This window comes from Mirounga leonina, unplaced genomic scaffold, assembly GCF_011800145.1.
Source record: "Mirounga leonina isolate KUSES-001 unplaced genomic scaffold, KU_Mleo_1.0 Mir_165, whole genome shotgun sequence".
Classification (NCBI taxonomy): domain Eukaryota; kingdom Metazoa; phylum Chordata; class Mammalia; order Carnivora; family Phocidae; genus Mirounga; species Mirounga leonina.
The window spans coordinates 19,908,676-19,926,500 of NW_023270415.1; the positions used below are offsets into that span (position 1 = coordinate 19,908,676).

At 37.2% G+C, this 17,825-nt stretch overlaps 1 protein-coding gene across 1 annotated transcript in view; it reads left to right on the forward strand.

The window, feature by feature from the left end:
* CUNH8orf34 (chromosome unknown C8orf34 homolog) overlaps window positions 1-17,825 on the forward strand; it is a 370,508-nt gene that overhangs the window by 244,595 nt on the left and 108,088 nt on the right. The window contains exon 8 of the mRNA XM_035011295.1: window positions 4,467-4,602. Coding sequence (XP_034867186.1) covers window positions 4,467-4,602 — 136 coding nt within the window. The remainder of the gene's footprint in view (window positions 1-4,466; window positions 4,603-17,825) is intronic.

The window sequence follows — 17,825 nt, forward strand, 5'->3', positions numbered from 1 at the left end:
GGTTAAGTGTCTGGCTTCAGCTCAGGTCATGATCCCAGGGTCCTGGGATCGAGTCCCACATCGGGCTCCCGGCTCAGCGGGGAGCCTGCTTCTCCCTCTGACCCTCTCCCCTCTCATGCTGTTTCTCTCTCGCTCGCTCTCTAAAAAATAAATAAAATCTTTAAAAAAAAAAAAGATTCTTCAGAACCAGAAACCTGAATGTCTAACCAAGGCCAAGAGAATAATCCCATAGGTCATAAAGATCAATCTTACAGAGCCAAATAGCTCTTTTCCTTAAGATAATATATTGCCTTCTCTAACTTATGTGCTTCACTGAGCCAAGTACAGCAAGAAGTATTAGAAATGGCACAGATACCATCATGACTAGTGAACAAGAAATCTACATTGTCTATTACTAGTCTTGCCAAGGAATTGAGATTGATCTATATTCCATCTAGATTATAAGTGGTATAATTTTATAACTTCTGCCAAAGTTATAATAACACATGTCTTACAGTCTTTTGTTTGTATGATTCTTATTATTGGAAACACTGCTTTGATTGTTTGTATAAATTCTGAATTGGTAACCTGTAGGTAATGTGCTTGAATAATCAAAGGTAGCCTCATTTTGGAGCTTGTGTCTCAATTGTAATTTCCAGATTTGATGATATATAGAATTAGAGTGTCTTTGTACAGATAAATTTTGTAATACTATTCTTAAAGTGCATGAGATATTAGTGAGACAAGCAAGACTAATTATCCCAGCTGCAAAGAAAGTAGTATCTGGTAGGAACACATGGATATCCAGGAAAAAAGGAATTATTTGTGACATGAGGTTAGAACAAAAGCCTTACATTGGCTGGCTTACATATTTGTATTTCTTTTAGTCCAGATGACAAATAATTGGCCCATCAATTTAGGAAGGTCCCTCTCTTTTTCTGTAAGAGAGAGACACTAGTAGAGTCACAAATTGATCTGTTTAAGGTCATTTGTCCCTGTAGGTACAAGTGAAAACACCATTGGTTATAATTCCCTTTGATCTCATTTCCCATAAATTAGAATTTCTTTTAGATTTTCGTCATTAGGGTGTAGTGAGGAATAGCATATCCAGCAATCAGTAAGCTTGAAGGCTATTGCTGGGATAATCTGAGATTGGTGTTATAATGATTATGCTCTGATCTAATTTTAGTAAGAGGGAAATAAAAAAAAAAGGGCCATTATGCATGGGCAATAACCAGGGGTCTCTAGAAAATGAGTAATGCTTATAAGTAAGCAGATAAAAACAAAATAGGAATTAGGCAAATGTTTTGATCCCGCATCTTGTGCAGGAGCTGTCCACCATCTTGAGTGAATTATTCTAAAGTTGAGTCTTGAGTCATCTATCTACTGGGAAGATCAACTGCTTCTAGAGAATCTCTGAGAATCTTCAGCTGATGTCCCCTATTAGGTCAGGTTTCCAATTTGGTTGATTCTGGATTGCTTCTTTAGTCATGAAATGTGAACCCAAGGACTTATTCCAGGGAGTTTTACTTCTGTATCTGTTGCTAACAATATCTGATAGAATTCCTTCCAGTGAGGCTCAAGAGCATTTTTTCCCCGATATATCTTCCAATAGATGAAACCTCATAGTTCAATATCATAAAGAGGCCATTTAAGAAGACTATTTGAATGTACCCTTAACCTGTAATATATTGTGATGTCTGTGTGCATGAGTATAGTATCATAGGTAAAATCCTTAAACACGCGGGCCTTGCAGTTACCAGTTCACAGCAAAGCAAACAATATGTCCCTGAGGGAGCAGACCTTACTGCTTTAAGGGTGGGTAGGAGTCCCTTTGACCAAAAGAGCTCAAGGGTTTCTGAAAGCTTTGTTAGTTTTATTTCAAGGACGTCATTGATTCTTTCCACCTTCTCAGAAGTTTGTAGGTGGTAAGAGCAACATGGTTTCTGAATAAGGAGTAATACCTTACAGATTTCTTTTATAGTATTTCTTGTGAAAGGTGTGCATTGGTCACTTGATATAAAAGTTTATATTCCCAAGGTTAGAAACACAGAATTGAGCAGATTTTTAGCAATTGTAAAGACTGTAGCTTTTTGACAAAGAAATGTTTCAACCCATCCTTAAATTTTATAGACATACGATAACTAAAACAGAGAAATCTCATGGAAAGTGGAAGCCATATAAAATCCATTAGAAGGTGTTCAAAGGGCCCTTGAAGCTTTGGTTTCTGACCATGTCCCACATTTACAGTTTTTCTAGAATTAATGCTGGTGACAAGTCCATGTGACTTAAAAAATACCTCAGCTCTCTTAAATTTAAGATAATAGCCAATTTATCTGTACTATGATGAGTAGTTTCATGGAGAAATTTAGCTAATATACATTTGAAACCATCTAGTGACACAAAGCACTGTCTTGAGAGTACCAGAGATTATACAAATGAAGCTAGAACCACATTTTTTCCATTTTATGTTTTTCAAAAATGAGGGACTAAATGTTGATATTTTATAATGGTCTCTTTGAATTTCTTTAAGGATTTATCTTTTGAATTTAGATAGGATCAAAACCTTGGTTAAAGCCATTTGTTTGGCAAAATGATATGCTAGAGATTATTTCCTTTAGCTCCCATATTATTTCTTTTTTTCATGAGCCCCAACTTTTACAATCGCTACCTCCTTTTGAAGAAGGAATTCATGTAAAAGGATCTCAAACATCTTGTCCATTTTTGATGGGGATTCCAACAGGGTTGACCCTTTTGTTTCCAAAGCATCCCAAACTCATATATATGTATATATTTTAAAGTGTGTCTGTGTATATATTTACTCTGTGGTCTTTTGTCTAGTTGACAAGCTCAAGTAAGTGCATTAATTCTGCCTTCTAGAGTAATTTTACTTCACGTAAAGGGCTGTATTCCAAAGTCAAGCTTAAATTGGTAATAGCATATTCTGCTCCAGTTTGAAGTTTTGAAGTATGATCTATCAACAAATAATATTAGGTCAGACTTTTCAATGGGAGTCTTCAAAAAAACTGAATGGGGTACAGTAAGTTCCCTAACTGAGCTAAGAAAATCGTGAGGTTCTCTTCTCCTGGTAGGGTCAGGAGAACAGCATATCAAGGTGTTGCAGTGGTAAATAGTAATGTGAGGATGAGACACTAACAGAGTCTCATGGAGGCTAATTAGCTCACTGAAAAGTACTGTGTTCTCAGATGACAGTAATGTCTATGTTGTATGAGGAACACAGATCCATAAGATCAGGAGACAAGGTTATATAACTAGCTCAGCAAAAGGACCAAGTTTTGAAGTGGTGGTTACTGCCTTTAAAACAAGGGGAAGAAGCTTTTGCAACCAGGTCAAGGTGGTGAGTTTTTATGACTCCCATGAAATTGAGTTAAGACTCGATGGGCTTGCCCAGATTGCTCATATGCAAGTAGAAGAAAAGATTTTAGTTGGTATTGCCTATGGAAGGAGTCTGTTGACAAGTCTTCAGATGGCGGAAAGCCTGTTTATGACTTAAACTAAAAGTTGTCACAATCTCAGGAAAATTTGATACTTGTTGGTTACAATATCCAGTTATACCAGAAATACTCCTGATTGTTTTGTGAGGGGTCTAAGATGTTTGGATAGTCTATAGCCTTATCAGGAAAGAGTGATTTCCCTCTTTATATAGGTTATAACCTCAAATAATGGATTATGTTTTGGCAAAATTGTAATTTATCTTTTGAAACTTTATGTCCCTCTTTTGCTAAAAATAAGAACAAATAAATGGAATCCTTTTTACCAGAGCCCTTGTCCTCTGAATAAAACAGGATATCATGTACATATTATATCAGGACTGAATTGCAAGGGAAACTTAGATCTTTTAAGTCTTGATTGAGGACCTGGGAAAATTTGGAAGGGGATTCAGTGAACCTTGGTCATGACTATCCAAGTATATTATCCTCCCCACACGAAAACAAAAAGGAAAGGTTAAGAGTGAAAACAAAGAAGGCTTAATAGAGGTTGTTGCATGAGGAAGCTGTGAAGGCAAGCTAATTAGAAACAAATGATCTTATATAATTAGTTTGGAAGACTATATGTCTGTCTTTGGTTGGCTCTGAGTGGGATGCAAAGGCAAAAATAGGGAAGCTGGCAGTCATTGACCAAGTCCTGACCATTTGGGGCTAATGGCAGCAGAGATTTTGGTGTGGTTTCTTTGAACGGTTACAGAAAGGTAGTGGACCCATGTTCTGTGGTCATAGATGATGATCTACCCATTGTCTAAACGGATTCAGGCTCTCACCATTTTTCTTCTGTAAATCTTTTCTTATATATGTCTCCAACTACATCTAGAAATGATTTGAAAAATAACTGATACATGAGGTAATATTTTTGCAAAGCAGAAATAATAATGTTTTACTTAACTACTGGCAGATACCTGAAAACATGGACTTTTCTTATTAATTCTATTAGGGCTAATTTTTTCTCTGCAATTGTTTATGTTGTTACAGAGGATCTTGATGATTTAAGAATGGAGGGAGTAACTACCCTTGTACCTTCTGGGAGCAAATTTAACCAAGGTCGTGCTACTCACCCTGCTGAACCTCAGGCCAAGGTCACACTGAACATCTGTTCAAGGTGTGCCAGGTAAAACAAATAATAGGTATAGTATATATAAACATAATCTTAATTTTTTAAATCTAAGATTTTGATGCAAAGGGTGTAACTCCTCTGTGTTTAAAAAAAAAATCGTTTCCTTGAAAATATCCTTTGTGCTAACATTGGCGAGGGAGTTAGTCCTGCAGTTTATCCTTGTGTCCAATGCCACTCAGACCAACAATGAATCAAAGAGTTTAGCTTGTCCTCACTACACAGTTTGAGAAATTTTAAGTCTTTCTGTTTCTGAATTTCATTTGCTCTCTGCCCTCCTGGTTTCCTTTCAAAGGAAGAATCTAAGGGCTCTAAAGGTTCAAAGCCACTTTTAAAGCACCTGCATAAAGACGAGTTTGCCCAGGTATAGTTTAAGATCTGATATTATTGGCCTCTTAACCTCCTCCTCATCTTGTTCACCTCCTGGAAAGAATTTAATCAGCTTGACACTTTTCAGTTTTGGCAGCTGGAAGCAATCTTTGCATATACAGTATGTGGCCAAAGAAGTAGCTTAAGTTACTGCCAAGTCAGCTCCCAGTGCTTGTCTAGCAGAAACTCACCAAATAGCTAGAATTCATTGTTTTGTAGGAACTAAATCTCATTTGCAAAGAGGCTTTTAAGCCTGTTTAAATGATAAAACAAGCCTTCTAACCCTTATGTAAATGGTGCAGATTAGCAAGAACAATGCACTGGCTGGCCAGTTTTATCTCCTTTTCTTTATGTCTAGCTGTTCTATTGTACTGTTTGAGAGGGGATTAGCTGCTTGGAAATAGGAAGGGAGGGAGTGTAGGAAAATCAAATCAGATTCTTGTAGCTTTTCCTCTTTCCTTTTACCCTTTTGAAATTTTTATTTTAATTGTCACAGGCTTAGGAAAATAGAAAGGATACGTCTTAGAAAAGCAGTGACGTTATTTGAGACCATTAGAAATGCCACAGCACAGTGGAAACATTGCTTCAGACAAGTAATATTTGGGTGACTTGACTTTGATTAAGGCTGCAAAGAAAACTTCTACTGTTTATGTAATGGTATTTAGGCATCTTGAGTGTACAGAGTTATCCATACGAAAGTTGTTTGGCAATTTTGAAAAACCTTTGTAGAATGGCTAAATAACAAAAGTCCAGCTGAGTAAACTTTGAAGATCTAATTGGCTTTATCACATAATTCCTGAATCGGGCAACATCCCATGTAGCAAACAGAAAAGAGTTCCACTGAGCAACAGGAAAGGAAAGGTTTTCAAAGGTACGGGAGGGGTGGGGGGATGTGGGGAGAATTGTTAGCAAAGAATCCATTGTTTTAGGCTAGGCTGCCCTCCTAGGTGGAACGGAAGGGGTCTATCAGTAAACTTCCTAGGGCTGACCAGGAAATTCCCATGTTGACTGGTTAAAGGTTACACAGTCCTGGAGAGTTGAAACTGCAGTTAGGTTAAGTATTAAGTCTTGGTTTACTGACTTGGGGCCTTAACTTAAATGGCTCCATTATGGCCCTGTGGTTTCTTTTTAACAGTATATTTGTTCATTTACTGTTTGACTTGAGGGGGATTAGTATTTGGTCCTTCATATCATTTGTAGAAGATTGTTTTTTCAGAAGAGAAAGCCTATGAAAATGATACGTTTCTAAACTGCTGAGAATTTGAATTGAGAAAGGACCAAGCACTACCTAACCCTGAATTATCCACCATTTAGCTTGCCAATAATAGAGTTAGACCGCAAGTCGCAAATACCCTGCATTTAAGGTCGAGGCTTTAACTAATTTATTGAAGAGATATTCAGTTGAATAATCGATTACATTTATTGCTTTCTCACTATGTACCACATACTATTCTAAGCACATTAAATATATAAATTTATTTAATTCTCAAATAATACTGGGAGTTAATTACTATTGTTATCCTCATTTCATATGATAAGGAAGCTGAGTCTTGAGATGATTAAATAACTTGTCCAAAGTAACACAGCAAGTAGGAGGCAAAATACAGTTTCAAATCCAGGTAGTATAGCTTGACTGCCTGCTTCGTCATTTTATTTTATTGCTAGCACCAAGCTGTTGTCTGAAGGTAAAGATGGAAGCCTCAAAGAGTTAGAGACAATGAGATAGGAAGAGATTTGGGTTTTTAAAATGATGGGAGCTCATGACTGTTTTAATGGAGAATAGGCAATGTTGTACTTCCAAAAGCAAGACAGGGATATATTGATTCGGGGAAATGTGGTAAATAGTACGGAAGAAGACACTAGGCTGTGAATTTTATTATTTATTTATTTATTTATTTATTTATTTATTTATTTATTTATTTAAGATTTTATTTATTCGTTTGAGGGAGAAAGACAGTGAGTGAGAGGGAGAGAGAGAGAGATCTGAAGCAGACTCCACACTGAGCACAGAGCCGGACGTGGGGCTTGATCCCACAACCCTGAGATCATGACCTGAGCTGAAACCAAGAGTTGGATGTTTAACTGACTGAGTCACCCAGGAGCCCCTAGGCTGTGGATTTTAGAGACCTACCATACTCAGAATTCAGAGTGGAAGAAAAACTAGTATCAGTTGTCAAGAACTCTGAAGAACCTGAGATTGTACCTTTTGCAGCCAAATGTGTTAGTCTGCCACTGTTTTATGAACCCTGGCAGAGACCAAGGACTTAGCACTCACAACAGTAACAATTGCCAGAGTGTTACCACTTTCACTGGACACCCGATCCACAAATTTCACAGAATGACACAAATAGGATAATAGGTTCAGTACTAGCGAGGAAACCTGAGTTTAGGAAAACTGAATGTTTTATAATGGGGAGTTAGAATTGCTCTAGAGGGAGACTCTGTATGTCTCTTCCAAGGCTGTTAACAATATAAACATCCCTGAACAGATTGTCTGAAACAAAGGCTGTCAGTGTCTTTGCTCACAGGATGTAGTAACGTGAGAAACTCATGGAAAACTATCTCCCAATACTACTTAGAGTGGACTACTTTTGTAATGCATTGATGTGGTAATCAAACTTTTCCAAAATTAATGTTCAGACATCAATTTATATTGTCGGCTCACCTCTCCTAGTTGCAAGTAAGACTTTTAAGACTGTGAGCATAAAAAAAAAAAAAAAAGAAGAAGACTGTGAGAATGAGAATTATACTTTTTAAGCCAGGGCTGAGTAATTATCTGAGGCAGAAGTCAAACTGGAGGACCTGTGGGCAGTGTCCAGCTGTCTTGAGTCTCCATAACATTTAAAAATACCACTGAGGGGTGCCTGGGTGGCTCAGTCTGTTAAGCATCAGGTCATAATCTTGGGGTCCTGGGCATCTGGCTCCCTGCTCAGCGGGGAGCCTGCTTCTCCCTCTGCCCCTCCCCCTGCTTGTGCTCTGTCTCTCTCTCTCTCAAATAAATAAATAAATAAAATCTTTAAAAAAACCACACTGGATTAGTTACCAATTTTACATAAAATATTGAGATTTCTGTCTTCTTTTAAAAATCCATGCAGGCTATAACACCGGGCCCACATTCTCAGATGATCACACAGTAGCAGCTTCCTCCCCAGACCCTCGGACCCCACAGCTGTGCACCAGTTCACATTAGCTTGTCTGTCTAGCTTCACTCACTTACACTACCTGTCTAAAGTCTATAAGCCTTTGTAACCTCTGATTTGTAGAAACGTAGGAACTTCGATGATAAGCAATGCATCAGGACTGGAGGAATGCAGGCTGAGGTACCTAGCCAGTCCACTGGGAGAAGATTTTGGTGCCCAGAAAAGGCAAAAGATACTGTCTCAGGGTACCAGGCTCTCCACAGGAGATTATGACAGGCAGGTGGTAGTTTTAGAGTGATGACTTGATCCCTCAGAACTCAGAGAGAGTGAGTCAGAATTCCAGTGCTATAGACTAGACCAAAATGGAGAAAACGGTTGCTTCATTTAGAGAACTGCACCCATTCTCATTGCTCTTCTTGAGTGGGCACTGGTACCCTGCCTGGAAGATAGTAAGAGATAATGTAGACTTTATAGAGGAAGACTGGACATTAGATTTTTTGGACCCTTTGGGATGGGGATTTAATTCCAAATCTCAGTGGACTAGAGACAGTGTGGTACTAGTGGATAAGAAAGTTTTGGATAATTAATGTTCAGTTGTAGCACGTAATTACCAATACTTTTCAAGACTTTACAGTAAAGGTAAAATAGAAAGACAACCTCCTTCGAAGTCTGGCAAAGGGATCTTTAAATACCCTAAATTACCTAGTGCATCATCGTGGGAAAAACTATGCAAATATTCAGAAAATCTGGTCCCTCATCTGTGAAATGGCATTCTTGCAATCCTGGAGATCACCTCTAAGGACAATTGAGAGGTCTGGACAGAATAATGTATGCAAAGACAGCTAGCAACTTGTTCACAGTGCATGGCTGTCAAGGAACAGGAGGTTTCCTCTTTTTCTCTCACTCACTGGGATAATTACCATGTAAATACTTAAACAATTTAAAATGCTTCAGAGTTTCCGCCCCCCCCCCCCCCCATCATTTTGAAAGTGCTCAGGTATTGAAGGAAAAAAGAGCCTCCTTTTTCTGACATTCTGGAATTTTCTCCTGCCTTAGGCTTCCAACTAGGGAAAAAACGATGTCCATCTTCCAGGATTTCTGTATTTAATAAGACAGTGTAAGAGAACAATATTTTTGTTGTTTATTTGTTTGTTTCTTCAAGTTTTAAGGTCAAGAAACCATTTTTTCCATAGAACTGGAGAGGTAAAATGCATAAGTGAGCTTAATGGTTTTGTTGTGATCTTGAAATAATACTATAGCTGCAAGCTCAGTGGAGCATCAGTGAAACATAAGTGATATTAGAGTTTCTGCAAAGAACCCATCAATGAACAAGTTAGTGTTAAGAGGTAGAATCTTCTCTATAGATTGCCATTTTTCTCAATCTGTTTTTCAGATACTGCACCACTTATGAGCTATTTACGGGGTCACAGTATCTAGAAGTGAGTTTGCATTTGATATGTACAGAACATTATTGTTCTAATCAAGTTGAGGGCATTCAGCCAAAGGCCACAGAACCCTTCTCATTCAGAACCTGATGGGAAGACATAATCTGTAATGAGACTGATACATTCTACGGGAATGTTTGAGGGATATAAGATACATGTGACCATTGGAGAGACTTCCACTTTCCAAGATATCAGGAAAAGAGGAATTTAGTTCACATTAAATTGCTCTGTAAAGTTTTACGTGAGACAAGGTGACTAAAACATCAAGAATGTCACAAAGTTTATTGATTAGCCTAGCAAGAAATAAAACGATTACAGAATTTTTTTTTTCCATAAATACTTCACACATGGTTGGGAAAGTACAGATGAAAGAAAGCTTGTGTTTTCAAGCTGGGAAATTATTCCAGGATAGTGTTACGCCTCTAGCTCTTGATGGCCTTGGTCTGATGTGGGCATTGCTGCAATTTGTGTGATTTAAACAAAGAGATGACATCACCTGGCAAGTAGGAAAGTGTTGCCTCGTAGAGATCTGGTCAACCAAGATATATTAAGATCCTAACCCAGAACATTTCACTTTCCCCCTCAGATCATAAAGTAGCCATTATAAAACAGCAATTTTAAGTAAATAAGAATTTTCTGTGTAGCGTGTAGCGGTGTCCTTATGACTGGTGATTTTACTCATTACAAAGTAGATTTTTAATATATTCATTGAGTATCTTGGTTTGACTTTTAGAAGATTCCACCATTGTAGCTATAAATCCTTGAATGTATGGGCAAAACAAATTTCGTTTGTTGCCTAGGAATCACACTGAATAGTATCAACTAAAAAGTGAAGTGTCAGTACGTCAGTAATGCAAGTTATCAATAATTATCAGCAACACTTCTGTGGTTTTAAAAAATAGTGGTTTGTAAAATTTTGAGTTTCAAATTACATTTTTTATTAAATGTCCTAAATTTTTGTTGTAAGATAACAATTAAGATACCAATAGCAAGCAGGCAAATGTGGATACGAAGACACCAAATTACTATTTCAGTGAAGTTTATAAGCCATTTTTCTGGAAAGACCACCCATTAATTCTGTCTACCCACTGCCATTCTGAGGAGTTAAATCTTGTTTTCTTGGACTCCTGCCAGGGCATTCCGGGTGGTAAAATGCTATTTGTTTTTGATGGTGCAAGTGTTTGTATTCATTCATGCCTAACATCAATAGTGCACACACAAAAAGAACTGAAAGCCATTTTAAAAGAAATTGGATTATAGAGAACATACAGTGATGCCGGCTCAGAAACTCCAGCATGAGAATGCTAGGGGAAATGTGTTTCCAAATAGCCTGCTGAGTTTTAACTGATTTGCTTCGTGTCATTGTACCAACACTTGTTCATCATTTTCCCTAAACATCATGACATTAAAATACTGAGTTTGGTTGTGCGTTGACTCAGTAAAGCAGAAGGAGATCGTCCTTCGTGATGATAGGCTGCAGTAAAGGTGCGTGAGAAATCCTGTTAAGTGTGAGCTAATTTCAAACTGTCTATATTAGGATTTCCTAGCTGACCTGAGGAAATCTGCATAATTAATCATACATTATATTCTGGTTCACGTTCCTAGGCATTTTTTCTTTGTTCCCCAACTATTTTGGAAGGCTTAAATTCAGCAAGTTCCCATTGGAAGGAAAGGTGAGCAGCAGTGACGTAAAGAAAAATGGGGAAGGACAAAATGGGACTGCTATCACTTGTTTGAAGTTAAAACTTTTTCATGAAAATTGAAATCTCATATTTTATACCATACCTACATATAGCTTTAGCTTTACATTGAATTTTATGCAGAAATCTAAGCCCACATGGAATCAAATGACATTCCCTGAATTCCCAGTATTACATTTAGCTATAACTATACCAGTTACTGCAAAGTAAAACTCATAATTGCTTTCTTAAAATGAAAGTAACCAATAAATCACCCAATTTCATTACAAAATAATTTTTTCTTATTGTAAATTACAAGGCATTTAATACAAATTCCTTGATTTTGACTGGATGGAGGGAGGAAAAACACTCCACAACAATAGCAATAAGATTTAAAACTCAGCATTTATGTGATAACGAAGGAGAAAGGTATTCATTCTACTCCCATCTTCTGGCATTTGGGCTTTGGCAGGTTAGACCCCCTAAGCTTTAGACCCAGGCCACTTTTTCATTCTTTGCCTGTGACTTCTTTCTTGTTAACCTAAAGTTAAATCATTCTTTTGGAGCTTAAAACTGCTAAGGGGAGGATAGAATTTTTGGTTTGAAAAATTTAACTCAGGACCATGTCAAAGGGTCCTGTGCCCAGTGTCTCCCAGCCAGTGTCTCCCAGCTTCCTGGGACCCCCTCAAGCACTGCTGCTCAGCTGCTTCAGGCCCAGCCTGGGGCACCGCAGAGCTCCACCTGTGTTAGCTACTAAATCCATCCCCACCTGCTGTGACTGCTGGTTTCTATACAACTACAAAGGCTGTGACTTAATGCTGAGGGCAGCTGGCCAACTGTGGGAGCAACTTAGAGAAATCCATGTTGGGCACACTCTATAAAGAAGCTCCTTCTCTAGAAATAGCACCCAACGTAAGTGCACAAAAGCAAAACACGCTTGTGGACCTACTTCTTTCCACTCTCGACATCCTGATGCCTGACGTGTGTACAATTTAACAACAGTATCAAGAACTGATGAGAAGATGGAAAGGATTCTAGTGACTTACAGTCCCTTAGCATTGTCTCTGAAGAAGCGTGTCTAGAAACAATAATTTTAAGACTGTTAGCCTTTTGGCAAGAATAATTCCTCAAAACATTGAGGACGTTGGGAGCAACACTAAGAGTCAATTGTATAAGAATTCAAATGATTTCACCTGGTTTCCCCAGCACTTGAGTTTACAGATGCCACTCTTGGTGTTCAGTTCTTTATTCGTGGAGTCAATGCCACGTTTAAAGCGGCTGAAGAATTAGCCTCTACGAATAGTCTGCTTGGAACAGCTATAGGTACCTTGTGGGAAATATTTGAATCTCTCATATGTTCTTGAACTAGTAGTGTCATTGATGAATTTTCATTTGCTCTTGTGGGCTGAACCATCATCAATTCCATGCATTTTTGTCAAAAAAGCTGAATATTCTGACACCCTACTGCACATTTGTTTGATTCCCTGTTAGTGGTGATGTTTTCTTGCAATTTTTTGAGCTAAGGGCTGATATGAAAAGTTTTCTGAATGAGAAGAATCACCCTCAACTGCTATATTGGACACTGAATAGCTTTGGAAATTAGCTTTTGCTTCAGACTTGATAATGTTTTCTAACGAATCCAACCTAAATTACAAGGTAAAACAGTGCTTATATGAAAACCTTATATTGTGTAAAGTCATTTTGATGACAACTAATGTAATTTGAAATACATCATGTCAAGCTGTTTTATATGCTTATGAATTAATACTAGTATTTGGTAGTACCTATCTACATGAAAGGACATTACAGATGTTATAAGATCTCATTACAGAATCAGCATTAGCAGATGAAAATTTGCTATCAATTTTAATGAAAGGGGACCCCAATTTTGAAAAATTTTATCCTGTCCCCCCCAAAATTTTCATTAATAGACCTGTATTACAAAAGATTGTAATTGGTTATTATATTTTGAATTTAATCACTAAAAACTTGTGGAAAAATTAATTAACATCATTTTTATTTACAGATATTACAGGTATTCACCCTGTGGCCCCAAAAATCAACATACTGTATTCAAAAACACTGTTTAAATTCACTTATCAGATTTCATGGTTGTTAACCTTTATATTTAATTGCTTATTGTGAGGGCACCTTTCCAAACAGATAATGCTTGAGACATTCAGATCTCTGTAATTGTTTTTAATAGGATAGCATTATAATTAATTTGTAATACAGGGATCAGTCCCTGTAAAGAGGGAGTGGTTTTTTACTCTTAGGGGCATTTTAGAGTTTCCTGAGAAGGATTCTTCTCCAAGATTTCTATTTCTTCCCCCTTGAAATCCTCTTTTTTTTTTTTTTAAGATTTTATTTATTTATTTGAGAGAGAGAGAGACAGAGATAGCGAGAGAGAGCAGGAGCAGGGCGGAGAGGGAGAGCAGGATCCCCGCTGAGACGTGGGGCTCAATCCTAGGATCTGAGGATCATGACCTGAGCCAAAGGCAGACACTTAACTGACTGAGCCACCCAGGCAACCCCCCCACCCCCACCTTGAAGTATTTAATGAGTTTCTGCAAACTTTACTGGGTATTTTTGAGAAAGACAATTAAAGAGCTTTTTCTTTTTACAGCTTTACAGATACATGATTCCATCTGTCTGCAATAGGAGTTGGATATTTCAGGGCATCTTGGTCCTGGATTAAACCAAGAAAATCAAATAAATTAAGACAAATAAAGGAAAAGAAAAGGCCTGGGATACCCTCCTGATCCTAGAATTGAGGAATCCATCTAAAAACCTGAGTAGCCAAGGGACAAGAATAGTAAATTCCTGTTTTAGTTTGCTTGTTTGCTTGTTTTTCCCTGGTGAGAAGAGTAACACAGGTAATAGACAAAGAAGCACACAGGTTCAGTTTATGATTTCCATCTGAAACAAAAAAGTCATTCTTTTTTTTTTATTTTTAAAATTTAAATTCAATTAATTAACATATAATGTATTATTTGTTTCAGAGGTAGAGGGCAGTGATTCATCAGTCTTTTATAATACTTAGTGCTCATTACATCACATGCCCTCCTTAATGTCCATCACCCTGTTACCCCATCCCCCCACCTCCCCTCCAGCAACCCTCAGTTTGTTTCCTCTGATTAAGAGTCTCATGGTTTGTCTCCCTCTCTGATTTCGTCCTGTTTTATTTTTCCCTCTCTTCCCCTATGATCCTCTGTTTTGTTTCTTAAATTCCACATGATGGTGAGATCATATGATAATTGTCTTTCTCCGATTGACTTATTTCACTTAGTATAATACACTCTAGTTCCATCCAAAGTATTTTTGGTCTGGAAACTGCCCCAGTATGAATCATAGCCAACCCTTCCGAGAAGTGGAAGAAAATAAGGAAGAGAAGATGAAAATAAGAATTTGTCCATGTCCTGTAGGCTGCCTGTTGTATTCCTAGGGTGTGCATTGCCCAAATCCTACCCAGACTACCCAGAGTGTGGCACCTTTCTTGTATTAAAAAAAAAAAAAAAAGGAACATGGACTCAGTGTCTTGAAATATGGCTTGTCATTTCATCAAAATCTGCAGGCAGGAATAACTGAGATGATGTACTCACCCAGCTTCTAGTATAAAGATCTTGAGAAAACAACAAGACATATGTCTAAAGTTCCTAGTCTTAGGGTGGTAGCTATAGAGATGGTGAGATATTGTCAGAGTTAGAAATTTTTTGAAGCTAGAGCTGACAGGATTTGCTGTTAGATTTAAGTGATACATATGAGATAAAGGGAAGAATCACAGATGATTCCAAGTATTTTCCAGAGTAACTGGAATATAGTTGAGATAGAGATAGATGGGAGGAGCTTGTTGAGGATGATGAGGCATTAGGAGTTTTTGCACATGTTAAATTTGAGATTCCTATTGGACATATGTGGTCAAAATCAGCAACAGAACTGACAGTTAATAGAGTGAAAGATTATATTCTCTTTCAGCAGTATGAAAGAAATTAAAGAGTTTGCCATGTCTTTTCAGAGCAGGCTTTGTGACTCACTGTCCCTGGCACTGGGATTAATCAACTACACTGATCAAAAATCACCTCATGTCTCATAACTCTTCACCTCTCCCAGCATGATTGGTTCAAGATCTACCATAATCTGCTTAACTTGCTTTTCCTTTTTAAAGCATTTATCATTCTTTCACTCTCATTAGAATATTAACTCTATGAAAGCAGGGAGCAAATCTGTCTTGGATCATTGATACATCTCAGTACCTTAAATAATTCTTGACCTACATGAGATAGTCAATAAATACTTGGATGAACAGAAGATTAGAGGAATATCAATTGGAATCTCTTTTTCTCTATTCCTCTCTGTGTCTCTTTCCATGTGTATCTCCATCTCTGTCTCTAGATTCATCTTTCTTTCTCTCTATCAACATCTCTATTTTTCCTCCAGATTTTATTTTCTGTTGGGCTACTCCATGTAGATGGTCCTGGTGCCTGGATGATCTATGTTTAAAATATCCTTAGAGCTTATGTCCTTTCTCTCCCAGGGTTTATATGATAATCTTTAAAAAGGCACTGCTAACCTCTTCCCAAGTAATGTGCCTACCAGAGATTAGGCAGTGCATGGGGGTGATGAGATCTCTAATTAACTTCCAGGCATGGGCTCACCTGTGTGTTAGGGACGAGAAATCCCTTATTTGATAATTTCAACAGAATCATGAGAAGTTAGGGAGAAGCATTTACCAAAAGAAAGAGATTCAGCACAGACAAAATAATAGCATGACCATCATAATAAAATAAAATCAATAAAATATTCTATTTATAGAGAGTTTTAAATTGTAGAAAGCATTTTGAATGATATTAACTCATTTAAAACCAGTCTTCATAATTTTTATATCAACTGTACAAATGATGAAACTTGATCCAGAGAATTTAAATAACTTCTACACAGAGCTAATAAATGTCTTTGGTGGGCATGAACCCAGGGTATCATATGATCCAATCAAGGGATGCAGAAAAGCATTTGACAAAATCCAACACCCATTCCTCATAAAAACTCTCAATAAAGTAGAAATGAGGGGAACTTCCTCAACTTGAGAAAGAATATCTACAAAAACTTATAGCTAAAAGCATGCTACTTAATGGTGAGAAACTCAAAACCTTTCCATTAAGATCAGGTACGAGGCCTAAAATCATGCTGCTTAATGGTGAGAAACTCAAAGCCTTCCCATTAAGATCAGGTATAAGGCAAAGATGTTCTCTGTCATCAATCCTTTTCAACACTGTACTTCAAGTTCTAGCTAATGCAATAAGAAAAGGAAATAAAATGTATACAGATTGGGAAGGAAGAAATAAAACTGTCTTTGTTCATAGTTGACATGATCATCTATGTAAAATATGTGAAGCAATTGACAAAGTCTCCTGAAACTAATAAGCAATTATAGCAAGGTTGCAGGATACTGGTTAGTATACAAATGTCAACAAGTGAAATTTGAAATTAAGTATACAATACCATTTAAATGTTCACCCCCCAAAATGAAATACTTAGGTATAATACTTATAGAATAGATATAGAATAGATATAGATTTATATCTAACAAAATATGTATAAGATCTGTATGAGCAAAACTGCAAAACTCGGATGAATGAAATCAAAGAACTAAATAAATGGAGAGGTTTTCTATGTTCATGAATGGGAAGACTCAATATTATCAAGATGTCAGTTCTTCCCAACTTAATCTATAGATTCAGTTGCAGTCCCAGTCAAAATCCCATCCACAAGAGTTTATTTTGTGGATATCTACAAACTGATTCTAAAGTTTATATGGAGAGGCAAAAGACACAGATTGGCCAACACAATATTGAAAAAGAAAAATAAAGTTGGAGGGCTGATAGTAATCTACTTTAAGACCTACCATAAATCTAAACGAATTACAATAGTGTGGTATTGGTAAGAGAACAAACAGACCAATGGAACAGAATGAAGAAGCTGAAAATAGGGAATAGACCCACAAGACTATAGTTAACTGATCTTTGACAAAGAAGTAAAGGTAATAAAATGGAGCAAAACCAGTCTTTTACACAAATGGTACTGGGACAACTGGACATCCACATACAGAAAAACAAATTTAGACACAAACCTTACACCCTTCACAAAAATGAACTCAAAATGGATCACAGACCTAAATATAAGGTGCAAAACTGTAAAACTCCTAGAAGGTAACGAAGAAGAAAACCTGGAAGACCTTGGGTGTAATGATGCCTTTTTAGGTACAACACCAAAATATGATCCATGAAAGAAGTAATTGATAAGCAGGACTTCATTAAAATTAAAAACTTCTGCTCTGTGGAAGACAATGTCAAGAGACAGAGAAAACAAGCCACAGACTGGGAGCAAATATTTGCCAAGACATATCTGATAAAGAGCTATTACCCAAAATACACAAAGAACTATTAAATCTCAACAATAAGAACACAAACAACTGAATTAAAAAATGAACCAAAGACCTTAAGAGACCTCTCACCAAAGAAGATATACAGATGGCAAATAAGCATATGAAAAATGTTCCAGAGCAGATGTACTAAGGAAATGCGAATAGA